Below are 20,243 nucleotides of genomic sequence, written 5' to 3'. Positions count from 1 at the left end.
AAGGATTTATAACTAGACTATGAACAAACCTTATAGGATCAATATATCAAGATATTTATGGATGTTTTAAGTTTTTTAAATTCCAAAAACAGTCAAAATTATGACCTAGGATCTAGGTCAGTCTGACTCTTGTAAAGTGCTTCTTTCCAACAATAATCATTCCTACTATTAAATTGCTTGATGAAGGAAAGGCCTGTGTAAACCTATCAGGTAAATACATTGTTGCATTAGGCGTGGATACGTATGTTTTAAACAAATAAGAAAATATCCACCACCATATAGCACCAAATTTAAAATGCAGTACACAGTGGTCAAACTGTGAAACACTTCCATGAAAACATCAGGAGAAGAATCTAGATAATACGATTGTTCTCGAGAAAATGTATCAGACAAAAAAAACTGACTTCTTAGGCGACTTATTATAACTTTAAGAAAGACTTCAATGCTTGGTTTAAAAGTTCATGTCATCTATATGTTGCTCTGGAACCTGGCTGCATACAAGCAATGGGAAGACTACCAGTTCATAATAATTAAAGGAAACAGAAAGAGAATGATATGTGACCTTCCATTCCTTTCCCATTAACTACCTGAAGCTGGCGATTTGCTGCGTCGAGAGGGCCCAGGGCTTTTGGATCCAGAATACTTAGCTGAGGAGCGAGAATAAGATGACTTCAAGACACGGCATTCTAGAAAGGAAGGAAAGTGCATTAAATAGATCTGGTTTTAATACTCACTAAAGGAAGATCACATGGGAAAGTAGTTTACTGCCTAGGACCATCATCTGATCACTTTTCTATTACTGTGAAACACTTTTAATATACAAAACAACCATCCCAAAAGTACACCTGAGGTCGCCTTTAATTAGGCGACATACACATCTTGTGACATCACCTCATTGTTCCATATAGAGAAATCCCAATGCTTCACACACACACACACACACACACACACACACACACACACACACACACACCTTAATCTAAACATGTGCAACTTTTTTTTTAGTCAGTAGCGATCATAGGCTAAGGCTACACTTTTATTACTCTCAACTCTTTATCAAATGTTGAAAGGTATGTAGGACTCTAATTTACGAACTCCTTACTGTCTTACTTTCCATCTTTCCAAAGTGTGGAGCATCAAAGAAAAGGCAACTAGCTTTAAATAATAACTCAGATCTTCCCATACATTACCAAATAAAATAGCGTTTAGAGTATCAGAGCTAATGGCAGCTAAAAGAATCATTTCTAATTTGAATAATTAAGAACCTGGGTTTAAAAGTCATGCAGGTTTTGGCTGAGTCACGGATTTGACTTTGCTAACTGGGGGGTGTTGGTTAGACCCTGAGCCTCAGTTTTCCCTATGAAACTGGGATAAGAACAAAATCTACTTCATAGGCTTCTTATAAGAATTAAGTTAGATAACGTACTGCCTGTAATTGATGCTAAAATACTTCAATTTATACAGGAAGATTAAAAAGTGGGTTGGTTTTAATGTATACACACACCAGGGGAGGGACAGTTAGCATTTGAAAGACTGTAATCAAAGCCTTACACAGAGGGGGCTGTGGCAACTTTAGTTTAGTTAATTAGCATTATGGATGCTACAAAGGATGTTGTTGAAAGGAGCGGTATGTGGATTAGGTAGAAACATCCCGTGGGCACTGCCACTCTTTTGCCAGCAGGACTGGTCAATCTACAGAGCCCACACTGGCATTTCCAGACTACATCCAGGTGGAGGAATCTGGGCCCGTCCTTCCTGCAATCTTAGTGTGGGGTTTTGTTACTTGATTTAAGACTAGGTAGCTGATTTCAATGGATCTTTAATGCAAGGTGTTGTCAGAAATCTACAAGGACAGAGAGTTGGGACTTCATCAAGTGTATAATACAAGCGAAACAACTGAATAAAAAAAAAAAGGCTTTGCCTCCTAATAAATGTACCTATGGCAGAATTAGGTCTGAGACTTGCTTTCATTGGAAAATTTTATGACCTGATGGTGGTGGTATAAGAATAATATTAACAACAACAATAGCAATAGCATATACTATGTAACGGGTACCCTTCTAACTGCTTTACATATACTAACTCATTTAATCCTCACAACATGTTATGAAACAGCCACTATAATTATCCCCAGTTTGCAGGAGGTTAAGTAATAAGCAATTGAGAAGGAAGAATTCAGTAGCTTTCACCTACCTCAACTGGAGTCTATCCATAGCCAACAGCAACAAAACACTACGAATGATCCAACTACCTTAGGTAAATTTACAACACACATGTGGAGTACAATGCCTGGTACATACATAGTGAGTGCTCAATATATGTTTCATTATTGCTGTTGTTATCCAAATTAACTTTATAACCTAAAACATATCACTGTTGAGAGTTTCAGTATTTCAACACTCAAAATGACCAAGATGGACATCAAAGAAATACTATGAAAAGAAATTATGCTAAAATCAAGAAAGACGTAAAATACAGAAAGATGTAAATGCGTATTTCAGTCAACCTGAACCATCCATGAAAACAGGGGAGAACATTACATGGATAATACAAAAGGCCATCGCCTGCAATTCTTTAGGGACTTTCCAGTGACATTACCAGTGTAAAGCAGGACCAGTCCAATAGACTATAAGACAGCACAGAAACATTCAAAGACATTTGGCAACAGTGAAAAACAAAACAAAATAAGAGCAGATAAATAAATGAGCCCCAAACACAAAGTAGATAAATTACCCCAAGGGAACTGACTTAGTTTAACAGGAAAGAATTACAAAAGGGAGTTTGGTACCGTAGGATGTATCATCTTGAATTTTTCAAAAGTCTAGATGGATCATGGTATTCATCTGGTCAAATGTTTCTCTAATTCTGGGCTGTTAGAATCACTGCAACCAGAAGTGTGTTCTACCATCAGTCTAGAGTTTTGAAAAACCAAATGTCCTTATTCATGAAATTAGAGTGAGATTGCATTTCAAACATCCCTCTCTTCTGTGAAATGTTATATCTGTATGATTTTACCTTATTTAAAGATGAAATTGACTTTATCAACTAAAATCATCACTATTACTATAATAGGTTTAAATTAATTCAAGACAACAGAGTAAAGCAATATTCCCAGAATCAATAACATTTGAAATCACTGAGGTTATAGCTAAATAGTTGAGAATTCCACACATTGGCTAAAATCAATAAAAGGGGTTTTCTTCTCCTATCAATGAAAATAGCTTTTTACCCTGCCTATATAAATAATGAATGTTATTTTTTTAATTGCAAACAGAACAATGAGGTAAAGAGAGACCTGAGACATTCACTATTAACAATTTAGTTAAGATCCTCTTATGTATCGCTTTATTAACATGGAAAATGTACCACTAACTGCTTTGGGTTCAATACTATCCATATAATTAAGGTGGCATAGCCAACCTCTATTCTGAAAGAGGGTAGGAAATTTGTTTCAGAGGCCAAACAATGCAGTAAAAAGACAGGGAACCAAATGGCTAAAAAATGAAAACTACTTAACTACTGTATTAGTTTTTTTTTTTTTTATGACTAGGTAAATACTTTCATCAATTAAAAAGGAGGCCTGTCAATGCCATTTTCCTTCAACATGCCAGGCCGCTTACATACACCAAGTGACAAACCCAAGCCTCCACCACAGAATTTCAGGGATGGCCAATGAACTGCCTTACCACTGTGGTCCAGGACAAAGTCATCTTGGGCGTAACGGAATTTCTCAGGTCCGCATGCAATAAACACATCGTCATCACCAAAAAAGTCCTGCAGACAAGTAACCTAAAACAAACAAACAAAAATTTTAATAAATAAATAAATAAAATAAAAATCACATCCAAGAAATCAGAGACATTTAGAAGTGAAATAAAAAATCAGCAAAATCAAATATATTTTCAAGCCTTGCCTAGAACATTAAATTGGAATGTAAGCCTGTTTAACACCACATTTCCAAGCGTTGTACTCTTCACAAAGCACTTTCACACAGGGTCTCCTGACCTCAGAACAGCAGAATGAGGCGCTCATAGCTGGTATCACTGTTGCTGTTTTACAGGTGCAGTCAAGGAGTATCCGAAAGGTAAAGTGATGTTTTCCAGGTTTCGGATTAACGGGCAGCAAAGCTGGGGTTGATGGTGGTCTCTGCTCTCAGTTTAGTGTTCTTTACTGTTCTACCCTTCCTCACACTCCTAGCAACTCCACTTCCCAGCCACATCACCCTGGGAATGGCTTCTCTGTATCTCTGGTACAGTTCACCTTTGGTTGTTTTCAGGATTCCTGTATGAAAGGTGCTTCGAATGGGTGCCAGGCATGTAAGTACAGGAGTCCCTCCTCATCCTGGGGGATACATTCCAAGATGCCCAGGAGATACCTGAAACCACGGATATTGCCCAACCCTACGTATACCATGTTATTTCCTATGTGTACTCACCTTTTCCCTTAAAGGAAGAACTAGATAGCTTCTCTTTGGCACATCCAAATTGCCAGCATCTCTACTCTTGCACTTTGGGGACATTATGAAGTAAAATAAGGATGACGTGAGCACAGGCACTGCAATACCAGGACAGGCATCTGATAACTGAGACGCTACTATAATAAGTGACTAACAGCTTGGCGATCAAGGACAAAGGGATGACTCGCATCCTGGGCGGGATAAAGCAGAGCAGTGCAGGGTTTCATCATGCTACTCAGAAGGGCACACAATTTAAAACTTATGAATTATTTCTGGAATTGTCCATTTAATATTTTTGGGGTGCAGTTGACCACACGGAACTGAAATCGCACAAAGCGAAACCTTGGATAATAGGGGGGGCCGCTGAACCCGGTGTGTTAATGCTCACATCCATCATCACCACCATCACTAAAATCAGAGGAGGATTTGCTACCCAGGTGACAGGTGTAAGCGTCAGGGTCCTTCCAAGGCCCTGTGCCTAAATGTGTACTCTTAGTTTCATTTTCTATTTTCATAAAGCCCCCCCCCCTCCACCGTACTGTACCAGCATCAGATCCCACAGAACCCAGACCCAACCAAGAGAGCACAGTCACCCATTCATCCCAGTAGTGACAAGAACCATCTTCCAGGACTTTGGATGCAGATAAGCTGCACTTCTGCCTGTTTGTCAACGGGCTCTATGATAAGATTTCTTTTTTTAAAAGTGCTCCTTTTTCAGTAACAATAATACAGTTTTTTTAAAAATCAGTGCTCTAGTACTTGGAGGATTGGGCAATCTCAATAATGCCTTAAGTCTTCCTGATCACTATTTAGCTTTTTATGGGCGAAAAAAAAAATCTCACCATAGGGTTCAAAAACACTGCTCCTCTAGTCCAGTCTCCGCTGTTCTCACAGGTGTGGAAATAAATGAAGATCACAGTGGTATATTCAGTCTCTCGCAGGCACCCGGGTGGGTGACCACACACCACTCACAAGCTCAGTGGCTCCCTTTCTGACAAGGTAATGCCCCTTCACAGAGCATCCAAGTTCGTCTCTCCAAACATGGTTTGCGTAAGATGCTCGCTTCCCTTTGATTCAGGCGGGAGTCACTGAATGCATATCTGCCTCAATCAAGGCATCACTACTCTCAAGAAATGACAGGTATCGAATGAATAAAGAACACAGCTGAGATAAACATGTATTTTGACTCATTTCATTAAGGTGTACTCAGGACACTGACATGTCTCATAAACAACTCCCACCTCCATTCTTTCAACAAATTTGCATTCAGTGCTTATTATGTGCCAGGCTCTATTCTAGGTGCTACAGAAACATCAGTAAAGAAAGAAGAGAGAGACAAAAATCCTTGGCCTCATGGAGCGAGTGTGAGGAGATGACAATAAAATAGGCATAAGTAAACTCATGCAATGTGAAAAGGTGGTGAGTGTAATGGAGAAAGAGAAAGTAAGGACGCAGGGATGGGTGCTGCAGCACGAAACAGGGTGGTCACAGAAGGGCTCGCTGCAAAGGTGGCATTTGGACAGAATATGAAAAGAGGCTCGGGAGCAGGCCCCATGGCCATCTGGATGAAAGTGTTCCTGGCAGAGAGAACAGAATATACGCAAGCCGGGTGCAGAGGTCAGGCTTGGCACGCTCACAAGAGCCAGTGCTGGAACCCGGCAAGAGGGCGGCAGTCACTGAGGGAGGCGAGATCAGAAAGGCGGGCAGGCAGGCAGGGGTGTAGGGTTGTCAGCCACCGGAGGGGCTCTGCTTTACTCGGAGTGAAACGGGAAACCCCTGGAGGCTCCTGAGCAGAAGACAGCCACACATGACTTAGATTTAACGGGATCACGGTGTGTTCAGACTGCGAAAGAGCAGGATGGGGAGGCAGCCGCTACTTCAGGCAAGAGGTGAGCATGGCTCAGGCCAAGGTGTGAGGAGTGGAGAGAGTGAAAAGGGGTCACACTACCCAGATGTGGAGGTAGGAGAGAAAGGAGAAGAACGTGACGGCTCAGGGGTTTGGCCTGAGCCATGACGAGGATGGGGTTGCCCTGAACTCCAACAGGGAAGGCTACCAGACAATGGACAAGCTTAGCTGTGGAGAGGCTGAGCGTGTATTCAGATTTGGGACATTAACTGTGAAGTGTCCGTTAAACATCCCGTTGGAGGTACTGGGTGGAACGGCGGACACGTACAAATCTGAATAATTATAGAAGAGAAGAGAAAGCTTGGACTTAAATGTAACAACGTATCAAAGCAAACCATTGCTTTTATTTATATGTAAACTATGCACGTAAATGTCAACATTTTTAGATCATGTAAACAGAACTGTAAGCATATCAACCTAATTTTATGCTAAAGTTACATTTCTGTAATACCAGGCCTCCTTGTAAGAGTCATTATTTGTCTGTGCTTACATTTCACGAGTGTACGGGACTACGGTTTTCATTGTTCCTAGCAGTGCCCCAAACTCAGTTGACACTTTTTAAACTGAAACAGCTGATACAACGCCCAGGGTCAGATGGAAGCCAAAATACATTTCTCTCCCCCATGGAAGCCACATTAATTTACTACTGTACGTTCACGCTAACTTTAATCAAGTACCAACGATATGCCAGACATAAACCTAGAACAAGAAGCATGCAGTCTAGTGGTGGAGAATGGACAAGGAAAGTAACAATTACAGTTCAAAATTACACTAGGAGAATGCTGTCATAGAACACCTGTTATGGGAATAAAGAAGTACAAAAAACTAACTTAATGAAAATAGCATCCCCATAAAATAAAATCTTCAAAACCTTTAGAATAGTTCATGTGTTTAGACACTTAGATAATTCTACCTTTTTTAAAAAAAACAACAACATATTTCTAGTTCTTTTGTTGGTGGTCTATTTGTTCCTTTTATCATGTTTTGAAAACTGAGATTTAACATTGAATTATGGGCCATGTTACCAAATCTGATTCAGAAAAAAACAACAACACATCAATACCATAAATAATATCTGTCATTCTTAACGAGGGTGAGGAAAAGTGTATCAGTTTAGAAGACCTCTTACTGTTTGCTTCTAATTCTTTCTTCATCGTAACAAGCTCTTCAGGAATAATGGATGGGATGTGGCTTATCAAAGAAAGCTACACAAACGAGAGGAAAGTAATATTTCTGCTAACGTATCAAATTAAAGCAATCAGCAGGATCTAATGGGGAAACATCCAACTGAGAAAGAATATATCCATGGGTGCATATCGAAGCTTTCCAAATGAATGTGGGCCATTTAAAAACGGTAATTTTTCTGTCCTTCGGTAGACAGATTAATTAGGTCAGGGTGAATAGGTGGCAGCCATAATTTCAGTGCTAGTTCTTCACAGCCCGCCACAACCACTTTTTCTCTTTCCCTGTTTGGTCTCTGTGAAAGCATACAGAAATACAAAGGCTTCAGATCGGATAGAAGCACACACTAGGAGCATAACAAGCCCTTTCCTCAAAAGAGAAATGACAGAGAACACAGTGGTGTCATCCTCCCCAGACACACATTCTGAACCATGGGACGTTTCCAATCCCCAACCCACTGGCATTTTTGGTAAATCTTATATTTCTTTCCCTTTCCAGAGTTACAAAAGAGTTGGTAGTAAAGCAGGTCTGATTTCTCGAAGGCTTCTTTTTCCTACAAAATTCTAAAGTCTAAATATTTTCATTTCTAAGAAAAGCTTACATACTTATATTTTAGGAGACTGCTTTCAGAAGAGTAGAGTGCATTTTTCTGAGCTTAAAAAAAAAGAGCACGCTTTTAAGTAGGTAAATAGCAATGTCCATTTGGTATTTCTTTCTGTTCAAATTTCAGCCTCATATATCCTCCACGAAATCTTCACGCCCTTCTAATCCAGGTGTTCCCTTAATGCTCCGAAATTCACCCAACAGACCATTGAGGTGGTTGCCTGGTTTTGTGTCTGGACCTCTCACCAGGCTGCACACACACAGGCTCACAGTCTAGCTCATTGTTACGATTCTAGCACAACACACAGCATATAAGATTTGTTCCATAAATTTCTGTTAAGAAAATGCCTTGAGTCCCACTTCCTCCAGACAGCCTTCTCTAGAGGCTCCATTTCACACTCTTTCTATGAATTCCTTTCAACCCAATATCATGAACAATAATCCTTGTTCTCGGATTTATGATGTTGCTTTTCTAGGCCAAGATAACCTATAAACTCCTTGAACACACCAGTCAAATCCTACAGCTCCTTAAAGAAGGTATTCAGCAAATACTTGATCAACCAAACTTTGGCTCTAGGTGCCTTAAAATAACTTTCTAAAAACTCATCTTCTTTCATGTAGGTTCTCTGCAGAATTAAATTTCTTTTCATCATTATTTCAGGGTGATTTGAAAAATATTACTTGTGAAATCTACTACTACAGGCATTCAGTAGAGGCGATTCAAAGCAAAGCAATTTGCTATTCAATCTGCCATTTAGTGCTGTTCAGAGACTAAGGGTTGTATTGAATAATGGGCTTCTAAGATATTTTCCAAACCTATTTGGTTGAAAATTTCCAAGACCTGATAAAAATGCAAAAGCAACATCACTGGATTTCAATGAGAGGTGAGTTTAAACTGGCATTAACTTATCTAAATATAGTCAGGGTCAAAATCTTAGCACCCCTGAAATGTCTATCTCACAGAACAAGAATCATATTTTTGTACAGAAAATAATGTGATGATGGATATTGGGAATATAAAATACACTTTGAAATTTTTTAATGGATTTGTCTTCATTGTAACTGTTTGTGTATATGAAAGAATCAGGGAGCGAGGGAGGGAGACTGAACCAAAGCCCACACCTCCTGTTGAAATTAGATGCTTTCATTACTTAGCTTTACAAGGTTGTCTCTGCTGAAGAGTAAACCAAAAAAAGAAAAAAAAATTATTTTTCCCCCTAGCTCACTTCTAAAGAGGACTTGAAGGAGCTCTAAGTGGCTTATATTTGAAACTAAAATTATTATATAGGCTTTTAATGGAACTGCACTGATATCCTTATTTTTTTCCTAAGAAATAATCACATTATAAGTCTTAAATCGTCAACATGGAACTGCATTTAATTTTGAACCCCCCTCCAAAGAATTTTGTACCATATATAATTTTTCTATCATGTAAACAAATAGAAATACTAGTTTTTTAAGATGTAAAGACAGTCCAAATGACCATTTTAACATACAATAAAGGATCAGCCTAATAGCCGCTGAGCCATTCTCTCTCTATGGCTAGCAGGGGACACTTCTTTTGTTTTTAATAGACTGACCTTGTAAATGCTTGAAAGCAATCAATTCAGCAGATTGACCTCACCATAACTAACCTTGTCACAGACACACACCACCGCCATCACCACTCCCCACACCCCGCCCCCTTTTTCTTTTTACCAGTTCTATATCTAGAATTTAAGTTCTCCTTAAAACAAACAGGGAAACCATATCTGAAATTTTAAAAAAGGTAAGTCATTTGGTTCTTCCAAACTGCTAGGAACAACCAGAAAAACGAATTCAGAGACCAGTAAGCAGGGGCTGAGATTCTCGCCTCATTTCTTTACTCTCTACAGAGAATACAATTAGCATAAATAGTTTGCTTTGTTCCCAGTAAATGCTGGCTGGCCTACAGTAAGGGAAGGATCCCTTCCCACTGCAAAAAACAAGCTACTTAGAATAGCAACGTTTTTCAGCTTCCTGTAAAACCATTCAGCCAGGCACCATGTGGTTGCCATGGAAACAGAACTGAAGCTAAGAGATGACAGTACTTACAGTAAAGGGCTTCTTAAGTGCATCTACAGACAACTCCCTCCCTACATTTGGTTTGCTTCCATGAAAAAATACTAGATCTAACCTTCCTCTTCCCACTCGAGCCTCCTTGTAATGACTATTCACCCATGAAGACTGATCACAGCATCTTGAGACCAAATACCTGGTTGCTCTATAAATGAAATACCTTTATCAATAGGATGGAAAGAACTTGAAAAATTCATAGCTATTCAGCTACCAAGTGTACTTTGGGAGAAGAGACAATGACCCCGCTTCCTAAAAAGGAAGTAATTTCTAAGGGGACACTCTGGCTGCCCTAACTGAGCCCCTCCCCTTAATTCCTACAGGAAAAAGTTACAAACTTACTCTAGAGCTTTCTACCAAGGGACGGAGACTGGGGCAAACTTTTAGAAGAATTCCGGTGAGGAAGGCAGAGGAAACCTATGAAGCCAACCATCGTGAGTTTCCCTCTAATTCTATTTTATTTTATTAAGATTTTAGTGAAGTGGGGGAGGGGAACAGCATTGGGGAATCAGGGAAGGGGAGCAGACAAGTTGCTGTCCTTTTGTTCTTCAGGCTAGTTGTGGAGGACGTTCCTTCACTGGCCCAAGTTGGCACCATCATTGCGCTCTTCCCAGGCGAGGCAGTCGCTCGCAGGCCATTGGACAGCTGCTCACGGCGGCTCACGAAAGCTCACGCCAGCTGCCGGCCAGCCCCACTGCAGCCTACGCCGTCGCTGGCGACTCATGACAGCCCAGCTCCAGGTCAAGCTGTTGTTCACCATCTTAGCTGTAGAGGGCAGTGTCACTGGCCCTCAATGTGAGATCCGAACCGGAGCCCTGCTGCTCAGAGCTGGCGTCCCCAGACAACTCCTAACCAACGCGCTACTCGGCCGGCCCATCCCTCTGATTTTAAAGAGGCTGGAGCCAAATGTTTTCAAACAGCTGTGACCACAACTTGAGTCAATGCTCTCTATGACTTAGTCATCTTCAAATAATAAACAAGAAAGGGAATCATAAGTGTTACAAAAGAAGCAACTGAAAACTAAAGTAGAAGGTGGCCATTTTCCAATCCAATCTTTTTCTGTTTCCAAGGGAAAGAGAACCAGCATGGAATCCCTAACATACACTGTATGCAGTGAGTCTCATTCACACATGACTTTCATTTAGCCCTCTGAACAACTATGTGACGTTGACATTACGATTCCCACTTTACACAAAAAGAAACAATGGCTCAAAGAGGTTAAGTAACTTGCTCAAGGTCACACAGCCCATGACGGAGGAGCTGAGATTTGAGCTCCGCCCGCCTGCCTTGGAACATACTCTTTGTACTTGACCACACACTGTCTCCCCAAAGAAAACAGTGTGATTTACAATCTACGAGAAACAACACAAGACAGCTTATTGAGATAAGTCAGAGAAGTTTTTATATTTGTCTAAAACCCAAATAGCCCGACCATTTCTCTATGTCTTACTTTTATGAAGTAAATGAATAGCAAGCATGTAAGCTTATATCTAGATTTTTTTTCTTCTTTTTTTTGTTTTTGAAGGATCAACTTCTAAGTAATGTCATAAGGTCAGTACAAGTTTGGGCCAACCTCCTAGACGTCAGGGAATACCGAATATGTTCTGAAATTGATATCTTCAAACAAATTGCCTAACTCTTTCTAAAAACAAATTAAATGCTCAAGTCAGAATCATACGGTTTTAGAATCAGACTACATTTGCTGCCAAACTGGAAATTTTAAGAGTATAAATATGTATTAATAAATAGTATGACCTTTAAAATTTTAATGTAACAGCAAAACGTACAATATTTTCCAGAAATATATTCTCTGCAAACAAAAATACATCATCAGGTTCATCTACCTTTTTGGCATCAGTTTAGCAGATGGTGAGCGCATCCAGGTAGCTAAGACCCTTGGGCCAGAGACTAAGAGAACCATTAGTTAAGGCCGTCAGTTCATTCTACGCTTGTTTTGGAAAACACCAGTCACTCAGCACTATCAGTACAAATACTGTTATCATGCTCTGATATAATAGGGCCATTTAGGCTTATAGGAAAATCATCCCTACTTTAAAAAAAAATCATGCCAGTTTTTTATGTTTCCTTCATCTTAATAAAATTATTTTCTTCCGCCCTTGTCATCGTGCTCTGAACTTTCACCTCTTATATCGAAAAGATCACCCCAGCGACCCTTTTTGCAGCCCCTCTTCCCACTTCTAATTTTCTGCACTTAACATTTGGTGGCTTAGGGAAGAGATATTTCAAGTTTAAAGAAAACAAGTGTAAAACAAGAGTCAACTGGGTGAGGGTGAGAAACTTTGATTAGAAGGAAAGAAAATAAACTCTAGCGCCCAAATTTCACGCTGTCTAATGACAAAGTTCCCTCTGCTTATTTCCTAGTTTTAAAGCAGCCTGGCGAGGAAGCTAGATTTGAGTCCAAAATAAATGGGGGCAGTTCCATGCTGCAGAAAACATAAGATTTTGGTTTCTACAGCTGCATCTGTTTTCGCAGGACAAGACATCAAAAATTTCAGTTCAAAGCAACATAAACCCTAACTAAAAAGAAAGCAATGAGAGGATGTTTTCCCCAGTGCAGTATTTGCAGACAAAGGTCTCACCTCCACAGCCAAAGAAATCCTCTGACTAAGCTGCATGCTTGTGGCTATTCAGAAGCGGAAGGCATGCCATCCGTTCGCATTATTTATGGCAACGTTCTCAAAAATGAATTTGACATTGGCTGAGGCAAATACCAGAATTAGATTTTTCTGTGTAAAAGGCACATGTTCCCAAAACACAGTAAAAACTGATTACCCTAACATACACATAACGGATTTGCAAGTTGTTAGAATAACTCTTTAGTTTAGGAGAATTCAAAGTAAGATAGCTCAGCGGTTTGAGTCACTGGCTGATCAAGGCGCCCTCTAAACATGCAAATACCCAAAGAAGGGCCGTGACTATTGACTGCACACCTCTACTTACATCTATGTGGAACTGTAGAATGAAAGGAGAAAAATCCTTGTGTGTGTGTGTGTTTCATTTTAAGGTAATTTGTATATTTAAGTAATTTAGGACCAGAGTACAGCAAATAATGCCCACCTCCCAAAATTAACAGATACTATTTTCTCATGTTTACCTCAGGTCCCTTTAATAATATATGGAAATAAAATGTTATAAGTTAAAATCTCTTTTGTTCCTGGTCCCCAGCCTGATGCCCCCTCCCTGCTTTCCTTCACCACCCCAGGAAAATACAATACTTGATAGTATTTTCCTGGGACCTTCTAAGCCATATTTTTAGACCTTGTATTATAGATGTATATCCATAGACAACCAGGAATATTGGTTAGTATGTTGTAAAAATTTTATATGTTATTTCATACTAAATATAGCACCCTGCAATTTGCTTTATTCACTCAGTATTGATTTTGAAACCTAGCCAAGTCTTCATTTTCCTTATTAATTCCCCCTTTTCTAGTTTACTGATCCATTCCTCAAGTTTTTGTTTTTAAAAGAGGATTATTTCACCACTTAACATTATTACTTTTGATAAATTGCAAAGATAAATTCTACAGACCCTCAGTACTTCCAAATTCTTTCAAATAAATGCTATTTCCTCAGGGGGTTCATTTTAGTTTCTATAGTACAGTCATTAGTGACTAAAAAGTTCTCAGGTAGAAAAGCTTGTGAACCAATTCATTTTTTGCCCACAGACTTGACCTCCAATTATGCTAAGGGAATATGCAGCAAATGCTTGACATCTAAGTCTAGAGATTTAGGCATAACTTGTATTCCAGAGAACAGGTTTTCTTGACCAAAAGGAGTATAAACTCTGGAAGACAGAATTTTTAAATGACTAAAACTTAAAATTACTCATAATGGAGCTATAGGTAAGCTTTCAGAAAAAAAAAATCTGCACACTGACTTAAAATCACTAATTCATAGAAACAGTCCCTCTTTGAAAACAAAGCAAAGGAAGAAAACACAAAATCCCATGTCAGATTTATTCTATGCTACAACACAAGACAAGTTTGAAAGGCACAGGGAACTTGTTTCACAGGGAATGCATAAAAGGAATCCCTCCCCGAAGAATTCGAAAGGCTGGGAAACACTGATGAACTGTATGCATGCAGAATTTCTTATCTTCTTGCATCCAGAGACATGATATTCTTTCAAAGAAACATCTATTTATTTTTTGCAAATCTCCAGGGGTGTCAATTAAACTGGGACTTGGACCAGTGAGTAAGGGAAGTTGTCTGTAAGCATTTATCATCAAGTTATATGCCTTGCTTGGGGAGCCAGCTGTCTTAAATAACCATCCCCTCCCTGGGGCCACAAGTCTGGGCAAGAATGCTACTCATGTCAGAAACTCATGTCATGAGATAAGATTTGAATGGAAAAGCAAAGGGAACGTGGTCTCTTTTCTCCAGCTGGGATTGATTATTCCGTTCCCAACAAGGAGGCTGTTATTTAGCCTGAAAAGAAGAGCCTCTTTCCTTCTTGGCTATTTGCCAATCCATCATGGCACATGAATGACCTAGCGAGTACCCTGCCTCGCCATGGCTTCAAGGCCCCTGAGCCTCTCTCCAGGAAGACGTTTGGTACATTGTTCTCCATCAATATGAACAGAAGTCACCCTTGGATTCTTGTGGCGTGGCCAGGTACCTTGGGAACTTAGGCAGGTGGATACGGCCCAACAGAATATCAAGATGGGGGCTGAGGCAGGTCAGCATCAGCTTGTACGAGCCGAGGAGGATGGGGAAAGCATTAGCACCTGGAGACTGTGTCTATCTGTCTCCTTATTGTACCCAGACCCAGCACCATGCTCCTGTGTGGACACTCAGGGACTATTTATTGAATGAATGAGTGGATGAGTTGCACCGCGTCAGGTGACTCCAGGTTCAGCAGCTCATAGTATTAGGCTCACGGGTGGGGGCAGCTTCTACTACCAGCAGATGCTTGGAGATGGCTATGGGGAAGCAGAGGGCTCAGGCAGAAAACAGATGTGAGAAGGAGGAGAGAGGAAGGCACGCCTGCACAGTGCTGAGAAGTTAAACACCAGCAGGATCGCAAATGTAAGTAAATGTTATGAGCACAATGAACTCCACCTACGTATCCTCTACTACCATAGGGGCTTGAAGGAAACACTCCTAGCTTACAGAAAGGGCCAGGATAAATGGGACCCCATGTAGACCTCAGCATCAGGAGCACTGTGGACAGGAAGCATGTGCTCAGGGAACAGGGAAGGAGTGGCGGAGAGGTGGGACTGTTTTATCTTACTAAAACAGAAGCTATGCCACATTGGGTTAGGGTAATCGTGATAATCTTCTACACGTAGGTCAACAAATTATTTCAATACACATCAATTACAACTATATAAATTCATTAGGCGATGATTTTTAAAGACTAAATATGAAATCTTCTCAAGCGGGAGGCTTGGGCAAAATGGTCCACAAAGTCCTCACCACCATGTCCATCCACTGGCTGGTGACCAGCCCTCAGCCCTGACAGGGACCAAGGACAATTCCTTCTTCAGTCTGGGAAAGGACAGCCCTGTTCTTTGTCTCCATTTCTTACATGTTCTCTTAGTTCGGCTTGAGTCCTGATTCTCCACCATAGAAATACTCATGTCATTCCCCTCCAGCTACAGAAGCACTAGCTCATAGATCAAGAAATTAGTTCCACCTTTAATATCCCATTCTGAGATGACAATCGCTGCTTCTGTTCAGCATGTGGTGGTTTCTTCAGTACTTCCTGAATAGTATTCGGAATGCCAACTGGAGTAACTGCTGTCTGGCTGAAATCTTCCTGGGCTGAGTAATCTCAACAAAGGAACTTGATAACAAAGTTTGTAGTGTACTTTTTTAAGTGCCATCTTCACTTAAAAAAAATTGTAATAACTATGTATGGTGTCAGAAGGGTACTAGATTTGTTGGGTGATAGATGGGTGGGGGGTTGGGGCAGGGTGAAAGAGATGAAGGGATTAAGAAGTACAAATCGGTAGCTACAAAATAGTCATGGGGATGCAGAGTAAAGCATGGGGAATATAGTCAATAATACGGTGATAACTATGCATAGTGCCGGGTGGGTACTAGACTAGTCAGGGACTCACTTCTTAAATTATGTAAATGTCTAACCACTATGCTGTACACCTGAAACTAATACAGTATTGTACGTCAACAATAATTTAAAAATACATTTTAAAAAAAGCGGCTCAGGGTTACATTCATTTCCAAAAGCAGTCCCAGCTTCCACACATGACTGGTTTGGGTGTGACCCGGCAGGCGCAGTTGTAAAGCAGTGGACAGGATCATGTCCTTAAAAAGGCAGCACTGCCTACATCCTTCACTACTTAGGAGACTGCCAGGGGCATATTAAGGCCAGGAAGTGGCGGCTTGGTGAAGAGGGCTGACAATGGACAGAGATTCCCGGCACTTCCGCCCCAGGACAAACAGGATGCTGGCTGCTACTCGAGGGGGACGTGTTGTGCCCAACAAAGAGGGCTGCCGAAAGGACTTCCGGCACCGGCTCCATCCGTCCTTCCGTGGGCGAGGTGTGTCTGTGCCTGCCTGCTGTGTGTCGGTGAGGGAAGCACTTTTATCTGTGCAGTGGTGACTGCGATTTCCAGGGTTCAATCCCGGGGTATTGCTGAAGCGCAGTGTTTGAGGACTTACTGCCACCAAGTCATGTTTTGTCACATGCGCCTTCAGTACAGTGGGATTCATAATCCTGAAAGATTCATAACGCTTTCCACCTCACAAGAGTTCAGCAAGCCTTCCCTCTTAAATCATCCTCATTGTGGGTTACATAGTTGGAATATTACTCTCATTACTGCCATGCGCTGTACATGTGCTGCCTCCCCATCCCCCCACTTTTGTTTGAATCCGCTCCACTCTCTTTCCTCTCACAGGCTCATCCAGGAGCAGCACTCCTATTAAAATTCATGATGTTTGCCTCAATGCAAGTGTCTGATTGCAGCTGTCAGTTTCCCAGTTCAAGGAATTTCAGACTGCCTGAGAGGACAATGCAAGGCTAGCACTGCTAAGGAAATAGGTCAAGCTCAATTTTTCTATTTCAGGTCTGCTGCCAAAACTGTAGGCTTTTCCTACTAGGAAAAGAAAAAAAAATCCTTATGGGGAGGCTCAGCACTTAAAAAAGAGGTGAAGAGGGCACGCTTTCCTCCTCAGCAGGGGAGCTGCCCCGGTTTCCTCACACCAAGCCTGAGGAACCTTTGTGCCATCATTGGTGGCTCTTGGGAAGAGCCTGTCTTGTTGCTTTTTACGTTATTAAGCATCACAGACATTGAGAGACCCAACTGGACCACAACAAAAGAGGAACTGAAGAGAGGGCATCAGATACCAAAAAGATTCCTGTTTTGAAGATTTTTATTAAAATATAGCCAACATACAATATTATATTAGTTTCAGATGTACACCACAGTTATTCAACATTTAAATACCTAAAGACGTGATCACCGTAAGTCCAGCAACCATCTGTCACCATATAATGCTATGACAGTATTATTGACTATATTCCTTATGAAAAAAATTCTTAATGTCCCACAGTTCCCTGTCATTCTGTTGAGTTGGGTTGTGTTCATCCCGTGTTACCTGGAGAACGGAGGGCAGGAGAATGGAAACCACTAGGTGTGTTTCACACTAGCTCAGATCCATCTCCCTCCCCCACCTCTCCCTCCCCCTCTTACACGCGCCTATATACTCTCCCCACTTTTGGCAAAAGCTGTGGAAACACTTTATAAGAGGCAAGGAAGAGATGAACAGAGAATTCTTAAATCCTCAAAAAGTCAATATAATTCAGAACTTCGCTACTAAATGTAATTAGAAGGGTCCCAACGTTTATGTGAGGCTAAACTATATGCTCACCCCACTTTACAGATGTGGAAACAGAAGCTTAGAGAAGAGAATTGAACCATCTAAGGCACAAATGCAGGCGAAGGGTTTGGAAGAAGCCAGGTCCCCTGACTCCTAGGGGCACCTTCTACTCCTATAACAGAAAAGGCGAGAGACATGCCATAAAGAGATAAAGAATCAAACACTTTGAAACCAGCTAATTTTTCTTATACTGCCAGGCAAAGACGAGAAAGAGCAAGGCATCAAAAAAAAAAATCACTGGCTAGAACGAGAAGATCTGGATTCTAATGCCTAAAATGTGTTTGGTAACCTCAAAAAAGTTATTAACCATTCTAGGTCTCAGTTCTGTCACTCATAAAACTTGGGGTACATGATCTGTAGATTCCTTCCAGACACACATGTGTACATTTCCACACGCACGTTTGCTGAGATCAGCTACGTGCCCTGGCACTGCATTAGACACAAGGGGGATTTAATAAAACATGAGTAAGAGAAGGTCCCTTCCATCAAAGAGCATTCATACATTTCTTTCCTATTATCTGTTAAGTCAAGCCAGGTCTTCACTATGGAACAGCAAACAACTCGGAACAAATTATGTTACTGAACACTGGCCATGCACAAAGCACTACGGTTGATATTGGTGCAGCAACAACTAAGAGCTAACAAATGAATGCCAATCTCTTTAAGCAGAAGGATAAGATACATGCATGTGAGAAGTGAAATAATTTAACATTACTGAGCCATATTCTGGACATGTCACAAAATGGACTCATTTGCCAATTTACCTTCTATCCAGTCAGATCAGAGAGTGGCCTGGGGGACTCTGAAAAAGCTTCTTTAGGAAGTGGAATGGGTAGACCAGACTAGTCAAAGTGAGGGGTTCAATTAGAATTGTAAAAGAACTAGGAGCATGAAGCGTCAGGACAATGGAGGTTATGATAATGTTATTTGACACTATTTCCAAACATAAATTTTATGATATAACCAATGTTTGATTTTTTTGGGAACACGCCATGATCATTTTTATTTCTTGTCCATGCTCTTCCCACCTCTGCGCCCCCTCGCCACTCCAGCCCTAGGTCCTCAAACTCTTCTGCCCTCTCAAAGTTCTTCAGGAAGATTCAATCCTGTGAATACTGCTATCTCTGACAACATTCACTTTCTACATCTAACATATTAAATTTTAGTTTTACTTAATTCACTAAAATTAATGTTGACCAATTTTATAATAATCTTTATTTTATATGGGTATAAATTCCTTAAGAGAGATACAGATAATACAGGTTTTTTATTATATTGGGTCTTTGGAAAAGTCATGACGTATTTTGTCTGTTTTTCAAAGGTCATTTATTTATATAAAGAACAAAGATCAATCAATGATATATTGCCCGTTTTGTTCAATAACCTTTTGCCATCTTTCAGTGAGCTTCATAATTCCTCGTTCATAGAAGGACCTGTCTTTATTTGCGAGAAACTGAACAAGGTGCTGATTTACAGCCTCATCTGAATTGAACGTTATACCACGCAAGGAGTTTTGAAGAGAGCGAAACAAGTGGAAGTCTAACAGCGCAAGGTCAGGCGAGTATGGTGGGTGTGGCAACACATCCCATCCAAGCTCCAATAATTTTTGACAGGTGATCAAACTTGTGTGTGGTCTCATGTTGTCGCGATGGAACACAACTCCTTTACAATTAACAAGCTCTGGACTTTCTGGATGATGGATTCATTCAAACTGTCCAATTGCCGACAGTAACATTTGAATTGTTTGGTTCCTTGGTAGAAGCTCAAAAAACACACCTTTAAAATCCCACCACACTGAGAGCATAACTTTCCTCTGATGAATGTCTGCTTTCGATGTTGTTTGAGGTGAATCATCATGTCGGGACCAAGACCGTTTGCAAACCACATTGTTGTAAACAATCCACTTCTCATCACCAGTTATCAGTTGCTTCAAAAAAGGATTGTTTTCCTCACGTTTAATGAGCATATTGCAGATGTTTGTATGTGCCATCAAATGAACTTCTTTGAGTTCATGCAGAACCCAAATATCAAGCTTGCTTATGTATCCCAGCTTCTTTAGGTGGTTGTGAATGCTTGAACAATGTTTCTGCGATCTCTCGTGTTGTGTAACGTGGGTTTGACTCTATCGATGCCT

At 40.6% G+C, this 20,243-nt stretch overlaps 1 protein-coding gene across 10 annotated transcripts in view; it reads right to left on the bottom strand.

Annotated features, from left to right (window-relative positions):
• Window positions 1–20,243, bottom strand: part of DCLK2 (doublecortin like kinase 2) — a 138,373-nt gene that overhangs the window by 50,602 nt on the left and 67,528 nt on the right. For all 10 annotated transcript variants that reach the window (XR_002123862.1, XR_002123863.1, XR_002123861.1 and 7 more), the window contains exons 3-4: window positions 3,687–3,789; window positions 588–686 (exon numbers count right to left, since the gene is read on the bottom strand). Coding sequence is in view for 7 of the 10 variants with exons in the window: in XM_019641172.1 (XP_019496717.1) it covers window positions 588–686; window positions 3,687–3,789 (202 nt within the window). In the remaining 3 variants the exon portion in view is untranslated. The remainder of the gene's footprint in view (window positions 1–587; window positions 687–3,686; window positions 3,790–20,243) is intronic.

The sequence above is a fragment of the Hipposideros armiger genome, unplaced genomic scaffold (genome assembly GCF_001890085.2).
Source record: "Hipposideros armiger isolate ML-2016 unplaced genomic scaffold, ASM189008v1 scaffold_58, whole genome shotgun sequence".
Taxonomy (NCBI): Eukaryota; Metazoa; Chordata; class Mammalia; order Chiroptera; family Hipposideridae; genus Hipposideros; species Hipposideros armiger.
This window is presented reverse-complemented; position numbering and strand designations above follow the sequence as displayed.